The sequence below is a fragment of the Eleutherodactylus coqui genome, chromosome 6 (assembly GCF_035609145.1).
Source record: "Eleutherodactylus coqui strain aEleCoq1 chromosome 6, aEleCoq1.hap1, whole genome shotgun sequence".
In the NCBI taxonomy this organism is placed as follows: Eukaryota; Metazoa; Chordata; class Amphibia; order Anura; family Eleutherodactylidae; genus Eleutherodactylus; species Eleutherodactylus coqui.
Genome location: NC_089842.1, coordinates 39,317,948 through 39,338,633, shown reverse-complemented (window position 1 = coordinate 39,338,633; position 20,686 = coordinate 39,317,948). Strand labels below are relative to the sequence as shown.

At 44.9% G+C, this 20,686-nt stretch overlaps 1 protein-coding gene and 1 pseudogene across 2 annotated transcripts in view; one reads left to right on the top strand and one right to left on the bottom strand.

Moving 5' to 3' along the window:
- Window positions 1-20,686, top strand: part of CDON (cell adhesion associated, oncogene regulated) — a 107,717-nt gene that overhangs the window by 69,353 nt on the left and 17,678 nt on the right. For both annotated transcript variants that reach the window (XM_066606624.1, XM_066606625.1), the window contains 10 exons: window positions 143-275; window positions 2,058-2,333; window positions 2,493-2,639; window positions 3,777-3,920; window positions 4,033-4,317; window positions 10,122-10,391; window positions 12,129-12,485; window positions 18,265-18,509; window positions 18,596-18,770; window positions 20,446-20,574. In XM_066606624.1, the coding sequence (XP_066462721.1) occupies window positions 206-275; window positions 2,058-2,333; window positions 2,493-2,639; window positions 3,777-3,920; window positions 4,033-4,317; window positions 10,122-10,391; window positions 12,129-12,485; window positions 18,265-18,509; window positions 18,596-18,770; window positions 20,446-20,574 (2,098 nt within the window). In that variant the 5' untranslated portion in view covers window positions 143-205. The remainder of the gene's footprint in view (window positions 1-142; window positions 276-2,057; window positions 2,334-2,492; window positions 2,640-3,776; window positions 3,921-4,032; window positions 4,318-10,121; window positions 10,392-12,128; window positions 12,486-18,264; window positions 18,510-18,595; window positions 18,771-20,445; window positions 20,575-20,686) is intronic.
- Window positions 13,985-14,536, bottom strand: LOC136632051 (large ribosomal subunit protein uL5-like; annotated as a pseudogene).

The following is a 20,686-nucleotide window of genomic DNA, read 5'->3' as shown; positions in this document are numbered from 1 at the left end:
TACAGGCCCTACAACCCCAGTGCAGGAAACCCAAGGATCTTAGAAAGGAGATGGTCAGCAGACCTTGTTCCTAATGGTTGTGGTGTTAATGAGCACCAGAAAGGGACTCAATTCTAAACTTTTTCATGTGTTTTTTTTGCAGACTGTACTGGATTCTCCCTGCTCTCCTGGACATTTGCACTGTGCATCGGTGTGACACGGCACTATGCATCCTGGACTGTGGTATCCGGTGCTTTGTCTCACACATCTCCTGTTGTCCACTAGGGCCGATTCAGGTACATGAATAGACTTACAGTTTATCTATCTGATTAGTAATACCAAGATGGGAGAGATCTGGTGTGAGCATGAATAAGCTTGATTGGCCTTGTACTTAGGAGCAGAGTCATGTCTGACAGTCTAGTTTCTCTGAGTGCACTGCCTAACAACTATAGGTATTATACCGTCATCTGGTGTAGGGGAAACCAACTGCTCCCAGTCCTTATTGTTTCACACTTTGCTGACTGTAAATGCAGCTCTGGAGTAAAATACAGCATGTGCTGCAGGATCAATACAGAATAAGTAAAGTATGTACGCAGTGACTCCACCAGCAGAATAGTGAGTGCAGCTCTGGAGTATAATACAGAATGTAACTCAGGATCAGTACAGGATAAGTAATGTATATACACAGTGACTCCAACAGCAGAATAGTGAGTGCAGCTCTGCAGTATAATACAGGATGTAACTGAGGATCAGTACAGGATAAGTAATGTATGTACACAGTGACTCCACCAGCAGAATAGTGAGTGCAGCTCTGGAGTATAATACAGAATGTAACTCAGGATCAGTACAGGATAAGTAATGTATATACACAGTGACTCCAACAGCAGAATAGTGAGTGCAGCTCTGCAGTATAATACAGGATGTAACTGAGGATCAGTACAGGATAAGTAATGTATGTACACAGTGACTCCACCAGCAGAATAGTGAGTGCAGCTCTGGAGTATAATACAGAATGTAACTCAGGATCAGTACAGGATAAGTAATGTATGTACACAGTGACTCCACTAACAGAATAGTGAGTGCAGCTCTGGAGTATAATACAGGATGTAACTCAGGATCAGTACAGGATACATAATGTATGTACACAGTGACTCCCAACAGCAGAATAGTGAGTGCAATTCCGGAGTATAATACAGGATGTAACTCTAGATCAGTATAGGATAAGTAATGTATGTACACAGTGACTCCACCGGCAGAATAGTGAGTGCAGCTCTGAAGTATAATACAGGATGTAACTCAGGATGAGTACAGGATAAGTAATGTGTGTACACAGTGACTCCACCAGCAGAATAGTGAGTGCAGCTCTGCAGTATAATACAGGATGTAACTCAGGATGAGTACAGGATCAGTAATGTAATGTATGTACACAGTGATTCCAGCAGCAGAATAGTGAGTGCAGCTCTGGAGTATAATACAAGATGTAACTCAGGATCGGTACAGGATAAGTAATGTATGTACACATTGACTCCGGCAGCAGAATAGTGTGTGCAGCTCTGAAGCACAATACATGATGTAACTCAAGATCAGTACAGGATAAGTAATGTATGTACACAGTGACTCCACCAGCAGAATAGTGAGTGCAGCTCCCTACATATGGTTTTGATCTGGGTCACCGGTAGAATTGATTTAGTGGGCCCAACCTAAAATTAAATGAAAATATTAGTTACTGCTAATGAGACTATACTTAAAGGGGTTTTCCCATTTCCTAAAATTGCTTAAAACCATTTTGTATTTCCTGGTTGCTGTTGACCAGGACATGTGACTGCAGTGGCCAATCACTGCCCATAGAAGGTCACTGCTGTGGCCACTGATTGGCTACTGCAGTCACCTGTCCTGGCCAGCAGTAACCAGGAAGTACAGCATGGCCGTGAGACAATTTTAGGTAATGGGAAAAAGCCTGTTAAGGGCCTTTTCTGCAAATGCATAAGCTGTACTATTTAGAGGCCACGTTGTGGTATATTTATGTTCCCTACTATTGTATCATGTTTATACATAACCATAACTCTTCTTTCTTCTAGATGTGACACCTCGCTTTCTGTCTGAACCCCTTTCCACTGTCCAGAAACCAGGGAGCACGGTGACATTGTTATGCGTTGCAGAGTTACCGCGGCCACATATCTCATGGTTATTTAATGGAGAATTGTTGGATAGAAGACAAAGTCAGGATGTAGACATTCATTTCGGACACCTGACTATCCCGGCCCTGGCTCCCCGGCATGTTGGACTATATCAGTGCATGATAAACTCCAGCGCTGGGTCTATAATAAGCGCACCTGCAGTGGTGTCTATGGCATGTGAGTATTGTGGATGTTGAGTCTCTGTAGGTGTGGAGTGCAGCGCATGCAATGGAGATAATACTCGCCCTGTGGAAAGATGTCCCTGGATTAAGTCTTTTTATACGAAGGGCCAGTCCCATACTTTCGAAAATAACATTCTCTTATCTTGTTTTGCAGATTTGGAAGATTTTACAAACTCCTCAAAAGTCACTGTGGTGGCTGAAAAAGGAAGCAGCGTAATTATTAACTGTAGCACCCCCCATAGTGTCCCCCAAGCTGAGATCAATTATAAAGTGAAAGGGAAATGGCTGGACCGATCCACAGGTGGGTGACTATATAATACTTTGTGTATGTGTTTAGTCAGCGGGGGCCCCTTAGCAAAGATGAAATGCTGCCCACTGCCAGTACTGCCCCATACCATTACCACTCACAATGATCGGACTGGCCCACCATAGAACCCTTCACTGGACCAGGCTCTTACACAATAATGGGGCTCAAAGGGCTTTTACATAACGATCCCATTTGAAGTTCATCCCTTCAAACTATGGTCTTTTGGGGGGCATTTATTGTCTAAGGGCCTTCAAGGGGTTGCACAGTTGTAAAATATTAATTGTATACCCTTAGGACACAATATTAGTAGTAGATTGGGGGGAGGTCCATCACACCCAATCAGCTATTCGATAGGCCGGAGCTCATGCACTGAGTGGATGGAAGCAGACAGTTCCTTTCTTGCTGCAGTGGCCAGGCTTGGCATTACAGACTATTCACTTCAATGGCATCTTTGCCTGTACTACCAAGCCTGGTCACTGCAGAGGGGATGGGGCTGTCTGCTTCCTGCAGAGATCCGCTCAGTACATGAGCAGACTGGCCTGAGGAACAGCTGATCAGTCATGATCTCAGGTGGCAGACCCCCACCTATCTACTAACAATGACCTTTCCTGAGAACAGACCATCAATGGTTTACAACTGGACAACGCCTTTAAGAATTGGGGTCTAAAGAAACTCTAGTCTGACATTGCAAACCACCGTACCGAGGCTGACAATATGTCACTTCTACTTTGCCATTGCTATCCCTTTGCTGTTTTCCCTTAGCTTACTTGCTTATGTTGCTGGGACTGTGGATGGGAGGAAAAACTCTGTGGAGATTCACATAGAATATAGGAAGAAGGGTAAAGCCAAGTGGAGCTGGCCTCACTACTCAATGGCCCATTTTAAGCTTTTTGAGCATATCATATGGCATGCTCATCCATTAGGCATGGAAATTCAGACCAATAGCCCATTCCACATAGGAATATTCTTCATAATAAGGGCTTGGAGAATCTCCCGTTGCCCAGCACATCATTTCCTAATGGATCTCCCTTCACAGTTGAACCACTAATAGATACAATCCATCATCATGGGTCATGTATAATAGGCGTTACATGTCAATACATATAATAACATATTTTTTTATATTTTTAGATAAGTACCTGATGTTACCCTCAGGAAGTCTGCAAATTTTCAATGTTTCATTGGAAGACCAACGACCATACAGATGCTCAGCTTATAATCCAGTGACTAATGAGCGGAAACTAAGCCCCTCAGTCTACAAGCTGACTATAAGTGGTGAGTCCCATGCCCCATAAATGCTGGTGGGAGAACAAACCGATGTCTTTCAGTCCCTTGGTTTAGACCTACGATGTTCTTTTCATGACACTTCATTTTCCTCCCATGCCAGATCCATCTCATGATGCCAGTGTCGTGCCACCAGTCATCGCACATAAGTTGGCAGTACAACTGCATGACTCTGTGACTCTCGAATGTGCCGGTAGGGAAGCAGACAATTTCCATGTTCGCTGGTATAAAGATGGACAAGATGCTATGACCGATAGACGGAGAAAAATATGGTACACCCATCTAAGGATTGAGAGTGTGGAAGCCCTGGATGGGGGTAATTACTCCTGTCAGGTGGGACGTGGACCTCTGGAAATTGCTCTTGTCAATTATACAGTCACCGTTCTGGGTAAGAAGGAGCGGTCCTCATACCTTTATATGGAATATTTGGGACTGCATTTATATTGTGACTCTCATATCTGTATTCACAAGGTTTGCTTAGACCAGTATTTCCCAACTCTTGTCCTCAAGGCAGCCCAACAGGTCATGTTTGCAGGATTTCCTAAGTATTGCACAGGTGATGTGATTATTGTCAGTGAATTCGACATTGCCACAGGGGTTCTTACTATAGGATATCCTGAAATCATGACCTGTTGGGGTGCCTTGCGGACTGAAGTTAGGGAACCCTGGTTTAGACTATGAGAAGCAATTTTGGGGCCAAGAAGAGCTTCTTGGGACTTTGGCCAATGTGGTGTCTTATGTGACAGAAATGCCTTTCGACTTATCCCTCAGGTACCAAGGTCTATAAGGTACCAAGGTCTGGGTGTAACTGATACCTAAGCATCCATTATAGCTAAGCTCCTGATTGTAGCTACAGGTCTTATGCTGTTCTGTGGTGTGTTTTTGTGTTTTCTTACATAGAGGCTACCAATACAAGTGGGGTTCTTCAATTAACGTTTTTTGAATAGTCTTAATAGAACCCTGTAAACCTCCTAGCGCCACACCCAGGTTTAGGCTTTTTTGTTTTTTCTATCCTGGCCTCCTGAAGCTACAACTTTTTTTTTTCTACTTTTACATAGTCATTTTTGTGGGAGTAGCTATGGAAGGAACTGTAGATGTCATTAGCACAATTTTTGGGGTACATAGGACATTTTTGGTCATTTTGTATTCCATTTTTTTAAGGTAAGAACAACAAAAGATGGAAATTCTGACATTGATTTATTAGTGGGTTTTTTCCCACCTAAGAAATGACATATTAACCTTATTCTGTGGGGCAGTACGATTACAGTGATACCCAATTTATATAGTTTTTTTATTAAGGTTTGATTAATTTTGCACAGTTTAAACACTTTAAAAAAATCATTTTAATGGAGCCACGTGAAGCTTTGTCTTGTGTGGTATGAACTGTAGACTTTAAGGCTGGGGTCACACGGGGCGGATTCCCACCGGAAATCCCGCGGTTTGGCTGCAGCAAAAACCACGAGACTTCCGCCGGGAGAACCGCCGTGGAAAAACCCACGGCGGCTTTGAAGCGGCCCGGCCGCTCGCTCTTCCGCTGCGGCCGGCGCTCCCATAGAGGAGAGCGCGGTCGCAGCGGAAAGAAAAAATAAATAGACATGCTGCATTTGGCAAAGCCGCGGTCGCCGCAGCTGCTGTTTCTGCCTGGTTTACTGCAGCGGATTGGCCGTCCCCTGTGTGGATGAGATTTCTGAGAAATCTCATCCACATGGCTGGCCAACCCCGAGATTAGCGGCCGCAGGCGGATTTGCCGCGGCGAAAATCCGCGCGGAATTTCCGCAGCAGATCCGCCCTGTGTGAACCCAGCCTAAGACTTTATTGGTTCCATTTTGGGGTAAATATGATTTTTGATTGTTTGTTTTCAGAGTTTGCAGAGTTTTCAGAGCCTGCAGACGGCCGGGTCGGATCCCCTGCGAGAATTCTCTCATCGGGATCCGACCCGTGCCCCTGCAGGGACCAGCGCGGCTTTCACCTGCTCCCACGGCTCCAGCTCTGTGATGTGCGGAGCCGCGGGAGCAGGAGAGTGACATTTCTGTGCGGGCCTCTGCAAGACCCGCACAGAAATAGAACATGCCGCGATTTCAAACAAATTGCGGCCGTCTGCATAGGATTGCGTTTTGTAATGCAATCCTATGCAGGCAGACACGGGTGGAAATTCTGCATTAAATCCCACTGCAGAATTTCCGCCCGTGTGCAGGGGGCCTAAGGCATTCACAGTGTAAATTGAAAAACATGATCACTTTTATACTTCAGGTCATATTAATGTTGAGTGAATCGAAATAGCCGAACCTTGTTTTGAGTCGAAGTTTGCTAAACACCCATCTCAGCCAAACCCACTAAAAGGATTTCTTCTCCTCCCTTGTCAATAGGTTGTGTCCCTACAAAGTCTGACAGTGTGAACAATGCTGGACAGTGTTAGACTGTGTAAGGACACGCTTCCTGCACAGGTGAATAGTAACGCCCATTTGTCAATTCATTCGGATATTTTCAGGAGGACTAACAAAGGAACGGCTAATTTTAAAATGCCCAAATAACCATAAAGGCCTCTCCCGGTGACTAGTCCCCTCTAACCACTACCTTATGTGTTGGCTGTCAGTGTATGGAGTAGACTTCCTGGGCAAGCCTGCTCCATACACAGCGAGTGTCAGCCATATATATAACAGCCATGGGAGATGACACCGATCACAGCTGTTAACTCTTTAAATGTTCCGGCAGCCCAGGATCTTCTGAATCCCCCCAGGGCTGCCAGAAATGATTGCCTTAATAGAATGCCTGTCCCAATGCAGTATAATGCAATACTGTGGTATTGCATTATACGGTATACTTTAAAAAATTACAAAAAAGTGAGTTAAAATTATAGGTTTAAAGTTGTTTTTTTTTTTTTAACAATTACAAAAAGTAAAATAATAAACGTTTAAGCACCCCCTTTAAGCCTATTACTAATCCCGCTAATTAAAAAAAATGGCGGAATTGTGCTTTTTTTGATCACCCTGTCTCCAAGACAAAATGAAATAAAATGCTATCCAAAAGTCATATGTACCCCCCAAAATAGTATCAATGAAAACTAGAGATCACCCCGCAAAACATGACCCCTTACATCACACCATTGACACACAAAAAAAATATATAGGGGTCAAAAGATGGCGACAGACAGTATTTTTTTTTTAAAGATATTTAAAGGTATTTATTTTATGCATTACTACATTAAAAAAAAATTCTACATTTGGCATCACTGAAATTGTACCAATCTAGAGAATAAAGATAACATATCATTTTACTGTACCATGAATGCCGTGAAAACAGCCCACCAAAAATGGCGCAATTACATTTTTTCCATATCACCCCACTTAGAAAGTTTTTTAAGTTTTTCCAATATATTAGATGGTACATTAAATGGTTCTATCGAAAAATACCACTCGCCCCACAAAAAACAAGCTGTCCTGCAGCTATGTTGCTGGAAAAGTAAAAAGTTAGGATTTTTTTTAAGTGGGGAGGAAAAAATATGGGGTGGGGGGTGGGGGGGTGGGAACAAAAACTGCTGGAAGGGGTTAAGAACCCTAATAACAAGCTATTAATTAACACCTCTTTGATTCGATGCTGCCCCTTCCTACCCCTGGATATCATGGCTTATAGCACATGTGGCCTCATAGGCTGGAATGTAACGCGATTTTCATTTTATATTTGATCTGTTCCACATTTTACATATATTTTTGGACATTGCTCTTTATTTTATGTATTTTCTATGTCGACATTGCGGTCTGAATTCTGCAATTATCTGGATTTATTTCCAGGCTTATGTAATAGACACACTCATTACTTTGGCATTGGGACCCAGCGCTGCTGGCAGCAGAAAACACACATCCTTGCTGGCACGTTCCTGTTGCCACTACAACAAGCCCTCGATTATGTTAGACAAGGTGTCTTGGTGATGGATGGGGCACACGGAGGGCCCAGTTGGCTTTATGTCCACGGAGCCAAGTCCAACATTAATCACACAAGGACAGCTCCTAAAGCCGGAGATTTGTGCCACCCCCCGATCACATCAATTACCGCCCCCCCATCCTGCCAAATCTCATGGCACTGATCTATAGTCACTTCTGAGTCTTCCGGCCATGTAACCTCGCACAATGCAGGAACATGTCACCTCCAGATGTGGCGACTCACCCCGCTCCCCTGCTCCTCTTGGCACAGGAGTCATTTTCTTCCATACCCGCCACTTTCATATTTATTATGTGATTTTATGGACGTTGTACAGGTTCCAGTCACTGCGGCAGTAAAACGGTGCTTGGAATGAAATTTTCAGCCCATATGAAAATATACGGAAATTATGTTTTATGAAAAATCTTTCATTTCATAATTTGCTCAATTTTTATTCATTTTCTGGTTAGTCAAGTGCAATTCCTTCATTGAATGCCGGATTAGTGGATTCCTACTACTGTACTTGCAAGACGTGGTCAAAGCTTGTGAGGATGGATTGGAGATAATGGTCATTATCAGGGCTATTAGGTACTTGTAAGGAAAGGGGGGTACCAGTATGTATGCCATGATGGCTTAGGTTCCGCAAATCAGGAAAACTGCCCCCTTAGGTAATTCGCTCTCCATTTAGAAAAAAAAAGCGGGTCACCTGCAGATACCTACCAGCAAGAGGAATCACAGCAGTGTGTGTTTAGCTGCATCGTAAAACCTTCCATACCTTACCTCTCACTATATAATCCGTTATGATCAAAAAAATGTTCCTCGTACAATTCCCACAACAGCTATCACCCAGCTTTCCCAGACAAGCCTAATCATGCTGGGACCCAGGAGTCACTAAGTGTCCCTGTTTCCACCTTGTTTTACCTTGTAACAACCCTTCTTGCCACTATTCAGTTACAGTAGCCATGGTTTATGAAATGACGTATGTGCAGGTACTCTCAGCAGCATGGGCAATGACCAGCTTATTGATTATACACAAAGAAAATGCAGTCATGTGATCACACATCAAATAAATAAGTGAAACAAAATTACAAAACAAAAAATCGAAGAAGGAAGTGAACCCACCGCAAGATAATCCCAGTTCTCATGCAGTTCTGTTCTGTCTGGCCTAAAATGATTGCGACACCTGTTTTTTTTTTTTCCCCCTCATTTTTGTGAATGCTTGTAACTTTTACAGCAGGGACAGCTGTAGACTTCTCTATGACGTCTATGAACTGCTCCTATATACCCATACTGATTGATGCCCCAGACTTACAACAATCCGGCTGAACTTATTTATTGATTAGTACTTCCTATACCCATAAAAAGTCATGGCTGCTTGTCTAGACATGGATTGGTTAGAGTCGCTTAGGATGTACAAGTGGGGTCCAGTTGGTACTAAAACTTACAAAAAGTGCAGACAAATGCATACATACTACGGAAGCTGGCTACTTATGGACCAGAGGGGCTCTGCTACTTTGAGATGAAGGGTTGTAATAGTCCCCCATAGGGACCCCATTTTATTCAAGTTTTCCTTTGCTTCACGACTCTGTTTATAGGGAACCATGCCAGATAAGTTTGTAAGTGTAATATGCTCCCCCGGAGCCGTACTTATGGAATTAACCCACTAACTGAATCACTGAGGTCCATTTTAGCACCTAAAAAGTTAATTCACCTAGAAGCAGGGCTGTACTGAATGGCCAAGAGGGTTTACAGAAGTGCTGGGTATGCATGTAGTGGCTTCTATAGCGCCCTCTATTGCAGATGTTAGATGTCATCAATGTAAAGTTGTCCTTGTTTCCTTTACACAGACCTTATGGAATTTTGTAGCTATTTGGTCATTGAGTCCTGTACAGCTTGTCTTAAAGGGAATGTTCAGATGACTTTGGAATTACTGTAGCGTTGTGTCGGTTTGCTATGGTAATACTCTGCCTTTTTCCCTAAAGGTTTTCCCATGACTTAAAATTGCTTCACAGCCACTCTGTTCTTCCTGGTTGCTCCTGACCAGGCATTGTGATTATTTGAGCCAATCACTGGCTATAGAAGGCTACTGCTCTGCCCAGTGATTGGCTACAGCAGTCACATGTCCTGGTCAGCAGCAACTAGATAGAACAGATTGGCTGCAAAGCAATTTTAAGCCATGGGAGAACCCCTTTAAGTTATCGGTCTTGTCAACTATTCAGTTATTTTGTGTTTTCTTTGCTATTTTATAATAGAACTTTTTTCTTTCTTTTTCTGTAGAACTTCCCTTTATTTCTCGCCCCCCTGAGGACCAGTCTGTGCTTCTTGGCAGCAATGTCAGCTTTGTCTGCGAGGCACAGGGTAACCCAACTCCTAATATCACCTGGCTGCACAACTCCAAGATGGTTTCCCCTTCTTCACACCTCCGCCCAGTTGGGAGCAAACTTCACATAACTAATGTGATGGCGCAGGATTCTGGGATGTATCAGTGCATGGCAGATAATGGAGCAAGGGTGGTACAGGCGGCAGCAAGACTCCGGGTGCAATCAGGTAAAAGCACAATGAACATCATTGCAGCATATGGTGTTAATAGATTTCTTAAAGGGGAAGCATTGCCTCTCTTGTAATTTATCTGATTTACAGCATTTCAGGGTGATGTAAGATGAGTTTGACAGTTCCTCTATTGAATGTTCACCAGCAGCCTCTCCATTCCACGTACAGCAGTGCAACAGTGCCACCTGCTGTCAGATCTAGTTAAATAGCTTTTCAATACAAAGTAGCAAGCATTATGAAATGTATTGTGAGAAAGCAGATTGTATCAAACAGGAAGAAGCAGGATTTCCCTTTTTAACCTTTTAAATAATAGAAGTATTGACCACAGCAATTCCAGAGATCTTTATGACTCTGTTAATCAGGACTTTCTCTGAGTCTAATGAGTGTAGAACCTAGTAACTATCCAGAGATAATAGGGATTGCGGTGAATTACCAAGTATGTCCTGCAAAATAAGAGCTCATTCACATCATGGTCTACGGCTCTCATTTTGCATTTCTGTCACAGGAGCTGCAGAACGGATAAAAGGTTACGTTTTAAGTCCCATTGATGGGATTTTCTGAGCTTTAAGTATAACGAAACCTTTTACAAACTTTTGACATAACAGAAATTTTCATCGGAGGCCCTCGTGAATCACTGAAACAAGGGGGCAGAAGCGCTCAGCTGAGCGCTGTGCCCGGTTGGCTGTCATCATGAGAGGTGTATAGAATCCATAGACTTTCTATGGAGCCCCCATACGTTGTTCTAAGCACTACGGGAACAACTAAACGGCACAACACTCAGATGAGCTCTTCTGCCCTAGTAATTAGTGGGGACGTCAGTACCTGGATCCCACTAATCTAAACTCCTGACATGTCAAAAGTTTGTAAAAAGTTTAGTTAAGGTGGTTTCTAGAGATGAGCGAACGTACTCGGTAAGGGCGATTTCGCAATCGAGCATCGCGATTTTCGAGTACTTCACTACTCGGGCGAAAAGTACTCGGGTGTGCTGTGGGGCAGGGGGTTGCAGAGGGGAGTGGGGGTAGCAGCGGGGAACAGGGGGGAGCCCTCTCTCTCTCCCTCTCCCCCCCCCCCCACTCCCCGCTGCAACCCCCCGCTCACCCACAGCGCACCCGAGTAGTGAAGTACTCGAAAATCGCGGTGCTTGATTGTGAAATCGCCCTTACCGAGTACGTTCGCTCATCTCTAGTTCACATCTGAAGCAGAACCTCCGGTCAGGGGCGTAACTATAAAGGGTGCAGGGGATGCGGTTGCACCCGGGCCCAGGAGCCTTAGGGGGCCCATAAGGCCTCTCTTCTCCATATAGGGAGCCCAGTACTATGAATAAAGCATTATAGTTGGGGGCCCTGTTACAGGTTTTGTATTAGGGCCCTGAAGCTTCAAGTTATGTCTCTGTGCAGCATGGTTTAGGTATGGGTACGGGTACAGATACAGATAGAGGGGGGGCCCAGCTCACGTTTTGCATCAGGGCCCCTGAGCCTTTAGTTACCCCCCCTGCCTCCTCCGGTCATAGGTTCTGTCACAGATACGGCTGCCAATACTGGAAGAAAAAGAGCTGCATGTATTCCTCTTTCTTCTGTCCCAAAACTGGGCAGAAAGCTGGCAGACCCGATTATAGTCAATGGGGTCCGCCCGGCGCTGTTCAATGCGGTCCAACATAAAAATGTGTTTAACACAATAATGTGATTTATAGAATAGCTAATTTACTGATAAAACATTCCCTTTAATTCCTTCCAGAATCGGGCAGCAGACCTACCATTGTGTTGCCCCCTACAAGTGTCAGCGTTGTGAATGGAGACTGGGTGACTCTGACCTGCAACGCCACCGGTCACCCCACACCCTTCATCCGCTGGTTTGATAGCAATGGAGCAATCAGCAGTCACCCATCCCAAATTCTGCGTCCTAAACCTCGCAAGGCACTGCAGTCCCGGATCGCAGCCAGTTCCAGCCAGGACCCTGCACATGTGATCATGTCTCAGGCTGGATCCAGCTCCTTGTATATTTCAGCAGTCACAGTGCAGCATGCTGGGAAATATGTCTGCGAGGCATCAAATCAGTTTGGCTTAACACGAGCGGAGGCCACCCTCACTGTCGGTAAGTCACTTTTTATGCCATAGCTGCATTTAATTGTTGCATTGATTCTTAATGAATTGAGCTTACTGCTCCAAACACATCCAAAGCGAAATGAGAAACATGATCAGCATTGCTGTATATGCTTTTGTCCAACTGTTATGCGAGCTCCCAGAATGCACTGCTCTATGGTAACTGGAAGGCAGCCCAGTATTCTGCTTTGGCTGTGAACGTAGAGGAAAACGCGGGTCTCGCAGAGGTCCACACAGAAATGTCACTCCCCGGCCACTGGCTCTGCTCTGCGCATGCGTCGGCACATCAGAGAGCCGCTGTTGCAGGGAGAAGGTGAGACCCGCACTGGTCCCTCCAGGGGCGTGGGTCGGGTCCCATTGCGAGAATTCTCGCAGGGAATCCGACCCGGCCGTGTGCAGGTGGCCATAGAGAAATGTGAATCACATTAATATTTGGTGTGACTGTCCTTTGCCTTCAAAACAGCATCAATTCCTCTAGATACACTTGCACACAGTTTTTGAAAGAACTCGGCAAACATCTTGGAGAACAGAGGACAGATCTTCTGTGGATGTCGGCTCGCTCCAATCCTTCTCTCTCTTTATGTAATCACAAACAGACTGGATGATGATGAGATCAGGGCTCTGTGGGGCCAAATCATCACTTCCAGGACTCCCTGTTCTTCTTTACACTGAATATAGTTGTTAATGGCATCGGCTGGATGTTTGGGGTTGTTGTCCTGCTGCAGAATACATTTGGAGGCAATCAGAGCCTCCCTGATGGTACTACATGATGGATAAGTATCTGCCTGTATTTCTCAGCATGGAGGACACCAGTAATCTTCCCCAAATCCCCAACTCCATTTGCTGAAATGCAGCTCCACACGTTCAAGGACCCTCCGCCGTGTCTCACTGTTGCCTGCAGACACTCATTAATGTACTGCTCTCCACCATGCTTCACTGTTACCTGCAGACACTCATTATTGTACCGCTCTCCACCATGCTTCACTGCTGCCTGCAGACACTCATTATTATACTGCTCTCCACCATGTTTTATTGCTGCCTGCAGACACTCATTATTGTATCGCTCTCCACCATACTTCACTGCTGCCTGCAGACACTCATTATTGTATCACTCTCCACCATACTTCACTGCTGCCTGCAGACACTCATTATTGTACCGCTCTCCACCATACTTCACTGCTGCCTGCAGACGCTCATTATTGTACCGCTCTCCACCATACTTCACTGTTGCCTGCAGACACTCATTATTGTACCACTCTCCATCATGCTTCACTACTGCCTGCAGACACTCATTATTGTATGACTCTCCACCATGCTTCACTGCTGCCTGCAGGCACTCATTATTGTACCACTCTCCATCATGCTTCACTGCTGCCTGCAGACACTCAGTATTGTATGACTCTCCACCATGCTTCACTGCTGCCTGCAGGCACTCATTATTGTACCACTCTCCATCATGCTTCACTGCTGCCTGCAGACACTCATTATTAGAAGTTTTATTAGTTTTCTATAAAGTGAAGCTGCTCATTTTCCAGGGAGGATAATTCCATCATACTTCTGTAGGAACCAGCGCATTGCTTCCTCTTTACTGATTCAGTGCTTTGCCCCAATGGTGCCAGTCTTGCGCTTTTTGTCAGCAATACTGAAGCCAGGGCATCCAAGAACCACATAGAAGTCTAGCCCATAAATTCCAATGCTTGGGTCATATTTAATTCCCAGACCAATGTGCTCCTGGATACCAAAACTAAAGTTTCCTGTCTCAGAGAAGTTGTTCTTCCTCAGTTCATATTCTCTGACTTAAAGGCCTTTCTCAAGAATTTCCTCTGCTTTAGCGCCCCGAACTGTACAGTGAACAGCGATCTTTTCGTTCCTCCTGATTCCAAAAGATCTCACGGTGTATCGAGCTTTAGAAAAGACAGGGGTCTGCCCTATGAGCTGTTCCAGCACTTTTGCGGCACGGGTCAGCCTGTCACCACTCTCGCCAACACAGATGTTGAGGCACAGTTTGCGGATAGGATTCTCCTTCTCAGATTTGTCCGCCATGTTGGGTGATTGGAAGAGATCGCGATATTTCCACTTCTGCTTTATATACAGCAGGAAGGGGTGACGCTGACGTCTCCGAGATGCTCTCATGCTTCACTGCTGCCTGCAGACATTCATTATTGAGCCGCTCTCCAGCCCTTCGCCAATCAAAAGTTCTGTTACAACCCAATATTTCACATTTTGGCTCGTCAATCCGGAGCTCCTGCTGCCATTTTTCGGCACCCCAGTTCTTGTGTTTTTATGTATAGTCGAGTCTCTTGGCCTGTTTCTATATTGAAGTCTTTACTTTTTCACCACAATTCTTCCATGAAGACCATCCTTCTGGACAGACTTCCGTGAACAGTAGATGGGTGTACCTGGGTCCCACTGGTTTCTGCCAGTTCTGAGCTGATGGCACTGCTGGACATCTTCTGATATCAAAGGGAAATAAGCATGACATGTCTTTCATTTGCTGTACTAGGTTTCCTTGGCCGACCACTGCGTCTACAGTCCTCAGCATTGCCCATTACTTTTTGTTTCTTCGAAAGTGCTTGAACATCACACCTTAATACCCCAGTCTGCTCTCAAACCTTTGCCTGGGAGAGACCTCGCTGATGCAGTATAACTACCTTGTGTCTTGTTGCTGTGCTCAATCTTTCTATGGTGTTTGACCTGTGATATGAAACTGTCTTCCACAACCTCACCTGTGTTGCAGAGTTTGGCTGTTCCTCACCCAGAATTAAGCCTCCTACACAGCTGTTTCAGTTCATGACTGTTTCAAGCTGCATATAAAAATAATGATCATTATTACCTGTTTGGTATAATTGGTATATTGACTATAATCCTACAAAATCCCTGTTCAAGTGTACTTGGAAGAATTGATGTTGTTGTGAAGACAAAGGTCGGCCACACCAAATATTGATGCAATTTAGATGTTTCTTTGGTTTATTCACTTTGAATTTTGTTCATTGACAAAAATAAACTAGTAACACTTTTTTTTGTGTTATTTAACATTTTTGAAAGTATTCTTCCTTTGCAACATTTTTCTCACCACTGCCTAAAACATTAGCACAGTAATGTATATCTACAGATCCTCCACAGCCTATTGTCAATGCCAGAGGCGTAACTTGAAGCTCCTGGGCCCCAATGCAAAACCTGGAATGGGACCCCCCAACTATAATGCTTTACTCATAGTACTGGGCTTCCTATATGGAGAAGAGAGGCCTTATGGGCCCCCCAAGGCTCCTGGGCCCGGGTGCAACCACATCCCCTGCATCCTCTATAGTTACGCCCCTGGTCAATGCAGTGGGGTCCAGTACAAGTTTTCTACGGTCCCATTAGGTTCCTACTATTGCTCAGTTGTGTTCTATGGCTCTGGGGGAGACATATCAGTAATAAGTGGTCACTGCTTTGCTATGGGGCTTGGTCTGAGCCATTATTATGCCACCTACTGGCCATTGTCTTGCATTAGTCTATGGTCACTCCCTTATAATACAGCTCTGGCCGGTGTAGGGATTTATGCTCTAGCTCGGGGGCCAGATAACAATGAGACCTTCTTGTGCGGCCCCCGCCACGTCCAGCAGCCTCAGTTGTTGAGCTGCAGTGTGGAAAAGTTGAATGTTTCTAGGCGCCTTTTATACGGCGTCTCATACTGGTCCCTCTGTTTGCTAATGGTATTTTCACGGCCTTGCAGGCGGCCAATGCTGGGAACCTATTACCACTAGTTTCCGTCTGCAGATGTGATTCATGCGGCTCGCCTTATTTGTGTGCAGGTTTCTAAGAAAAATAAACTGCACTGTGTACAAGTAGATGAATAGCAGATATGTGTGGATATATATATACACGCCCCACCTGAAAACCAGAGAGGCATCCTTGGTGTATACAGCTATTCCCCAGTTACATCTATAGCTGGCTAACAACATGTAATGCATCATTTACACCGTTACCATCTCACTTTTCAGGCTTCAGAAGGGAATATGTACCTACCCCGTTTCCCTGAAAATAAGACATAGCATGATTTTCCAGAATTTTTGAGGATGCAAAATGATTTTTCAGGCTTTTTGAGGATGCTTGAAATATAAGCCCTACTCCAAAATTAAGCCCTGCTATTAGTTCATTAAAAAAGTCAATTTAAATAGTGTCCAGGCAGCTATACATGTAAAAAAGGTAAACCTTTTTGAACAAAAATTAATATAAGACACTGTCTTATTTTCAGGGAAACACGGTACTTAGGCATCTTTCACACGGCCGAGAAATCACGCAAGATTTGTGCATTGCAAGACGCACAAATCTTGCGCAAATATGAACCCAATTCTTTTGAATGGAGTCATATACACAAGCAATGCGGGAAAAATCACAGCATGCTCTTAATTTTTCGCATTTTCCAGAAAGCACTGCCTATTAATTTCAATGGGACATTGAATGCCTCGCATGGTTCTCGCATGCTGTGCATGCTAGTCGGATGAGAGGTTTACCACTGAAATCCATGGGAAACACCTCCGATCCTCTGTCAAGCGTGAAATGCTCGCAGGGGATCGGAATCTCACAGATGCGATCTGAGGTGATTTTGCCTGAAAAACGCCTTGCAGCCGTGCGTGATATCGAGACGAGTTTCACGTCCTGATGGTAGACTCAGGCAGCCATTTATCCCTTGGCCTCCATGCTAGATTTGCATTTCAGGACTCTAGGATAGCTGGGTGACAACCAATATGGTTCCCTTATGGCTTCCACTAAGATTACCGGACTGAGGCTGGTTTAACACGGGCGTATTTGTGTGCGCAATACGTAGAGAATAGAAGCTATTGATTTCATTGGGTTCATTCACATTTCCATATTGCACACGCATTTCGGTCATGCAAAAAAAAAAAGTATAGCATGCTCTACTTTCCTGCACCGATAGTCAGTAGGCTGTGTGTGTGCAAATGCGCACGCAACATGCTAGGAGATGCATGATACGCTGCATAATTCTAGTGGGAAAAGAGCTCATCTGGAACTCATTAGGCTAATTAGCCCTCTTCAATCAGTGCATATCTTGTTTGCCACAAGCAAATGAACATGCTTTGCGGGAGGAAAAGGTATAGTAAAAAATGCCGATGCACATGCCAAAAAAACCTTGTTCAGTCAGCAAACATGCTGCGCATAAGGGTACGGGAATAGGCATACGTTCATGTGAAGGGGTCCCTATTAGAGATGAGTGAGTATACTCGCTAATGCACATTACTCGAGCGAGTAGTGCCTTAGCCGAGTATCTCCCCGCTCGTCTCTAAAGATTCGGGGGCCGGCGCGGGTGACAGGTTAGTTGCGGCGGGGAGCGGGGGGAGAGAGGGAGAGAGAGATGTCCCCTCCGTTCCTCCCTGCTCTCCCCGCCGCTTCCCGCCCGCCGCCGGCCCCCGACTCTTTAGAGACAAGCGGGGAGATACTCGGCTAAGGCACTACTCACTCGAGTATTGTGCCTTAGCGAGTATACTCACTCATCTCTAGTCCCTATGGATAGCAAATCTGCCTAGTTAGTTAATGCAACAAGATCGGCTTTTTCCGGACACTAGGGCACCACACTACACCCCTATTTGCGGAATAACTAGTTAGATTTGGACTAACTGGGTGACCCATGTAAGAACTCCAATGGCATCATATCGATCACCCAGCTGTCCAGATAAATAGATGGTACAGGGGATTTCCATTGACTTACATGATGTATTTAGGACAGTACTGATTGGAGTAAGTTTGATTTGTTGCATTTAATCCTTTAGTTCCCTATGAGATGAGCACGATTCGTTCGGATGTAGCCCCCTCTCGTGTCACCAGGAGTACTGAAAAACCCACCGCCGCCAGCGCTGTCCACGCAGGCAAGCCTGTAAATAGCGCCATGTTACCCGACGCTCCCATCATCCTCAGCCCGCCGCAGGCCACCAAGCCGGATATGTATTTCTTGGTGTGGCGCTCAGGACGGGACGGTGGCCTACCAATTAATGCATACTTTGTGCGTTATCGGAAGGTGAGCTCCAATATATACTATGGCTATTATAAGGATGTCCGGAGGTGTGTTCCTGCAAGCTATAACGTTATCTCTCCCCCCCATAGTTGGATGACGATGGGAACGTGGTGGGACCATGGCATTCCATACGAGTGCCGGCCAGCGAGAACGAGATCACTCTTAAAGAACTGGAGCCTTCCAGCCTATATGAGGTGCTGATGGTGGCCAGGAATTCAGCTGGTGAGGGGCAACCTGCTATGCTCACATTTCGAACCAGCAAAGGTGAGTCTTATTCTGAGCGCATACTGGTAAAGCTTGTTTTATATATACTCCAGAGCTGCACCCAGTATTCTGCTGGTAGAGTCACCATGTACATATATTACTTAGGACCCATTTACACACAAAGACGATCGCTCAAAAGATGGTTTTTGAGTCATCAATTTGCATTAACTATTATTTGGTACTAATACCTATTAGTACCAATTAGTAGCTGTAAGCCAATGGGAGCTGTATTCAGAGAACAGACCACCCGCTGTTCTCTGAATAAATTCCCTTTGTTCTGCCATGGGGCTGACAGCTGAGACAATGTAATCAGCACTCCCCGAGCAGAACACAGCGTGCGGTCCGTCTTATCAGCTCTTCCGCCGAACGATGGATTTCATGCCGAACTGAAAATCATCGTTTGGCAGAAAAACGAAAGATGGGCACAGTTACACCCAACCATTATCGCTCAAAAGATGGTTTTTGAGCAAATTTTGAGCGATAATCGTTGTGTGTAAAGGGGCCTTTTTTCTGTACTGATCCTGAGTTACAGAAGTTTACCAGCATAATGGAAACCCCTATTAGTGATAATGCTCTTAGTAAAGTATGCCATAATAATACAGACCCCAATTTATTGTTAGTGTGTAGCATGACAGTAAAACGGCAGTAGTTCATCTGCATACGCTGTTTTGTGTTGTGCTATTTCACACTAAAGGATGTGTTTATGCCTGGCGAACGCCAAAGGAAGCCTATAGTATCATCTCACCTGTCTGCTTCCCACAGTCCTGCATCTGTCATGGTTTGGGCAGTCATCTCATGGTCTTCTGCAGGACCCATCATCACATTAGGAAAAAGTAACGACTAAGGACTAGACTGACATTTTGGCCAATCAGGTCCCCCAGACATGGTTTCCTGATGGAGATGCAATTCTCCAGGATCATGATGCCCCTATCCATGCAATTCTCTATGTCCAGACGTGGTTTCAGAAGCATGAAGATGAGGTTCAGCATCTTCCCTAGCCACACAGCCACCAGACCTGAACCTCATTGGGAAACAAGAGCAGGAAGGGTTATTGCATGAGAAGTGCTCTAATATTCCATTAGACACCATTCAGCACTTGTAGGAGTCCAATTAGAGGCGTAACTTGAAGCTTCTGGGCTCCAATGCAAAACCTGTAACAGGGCCCCCAACTATAATGCTTTAAGGCTCCTGGGCCCGGGTGCAACTGCATCCTCTGCATCCCTTATAGTTACGCCTCTAAATCCAAACTGAATTCAGGCCATATTAAATGCCAAAGACGTCCTACCCGTTGTTAATAAGAACATCTAATGGAATATTTAAGTGCTTCCATTATTTTCATAAACCCCTGTACATTCTTTCACTCACTAGTCCGTAGCTGAAATCATCCATCATTTGCTGCTTGTTCAGTGTCTGCACAGAGTTTGCTCTGGTGATGTGCATTCTGTGAAATGTTGTCTTCATACCGGACACTGTACAGTCATCTCATGCATTATAGAACTCAGCCAAACTGTTGGAGGAAGGGTGGTGGAGGAGTTTTTGCCAAACAGCTTGCTGACTGTTTCCAATAACAATTACTGGAAGTGAGAATATTTGTCCATTTTAATTATAACAGAAGTAATATTTTGCAAGCTCCATTCAGCATGACCTTACTTTGTAATGTTCTGTATTTGCACAGAGAGGACTTCGTCTTCCAAGAACACCCAGGCTCCTTTTCCACCAGTTGGTGGACGTAAGCAAGTCATTCGGAACGACAGCAACTCCAACTTTGAGCCGGAACAAAGAGACTCTTTCCGACACAGCAGTGGTGAGTGCATCCGTGTGCTGCTTCTTGTCACTGGATCCACGGCACCAGTAGATGGTAGCCTCTCCAATCTGATAACAGAGAATAAACATTTTACTCACTTGTCCTGCAGTGA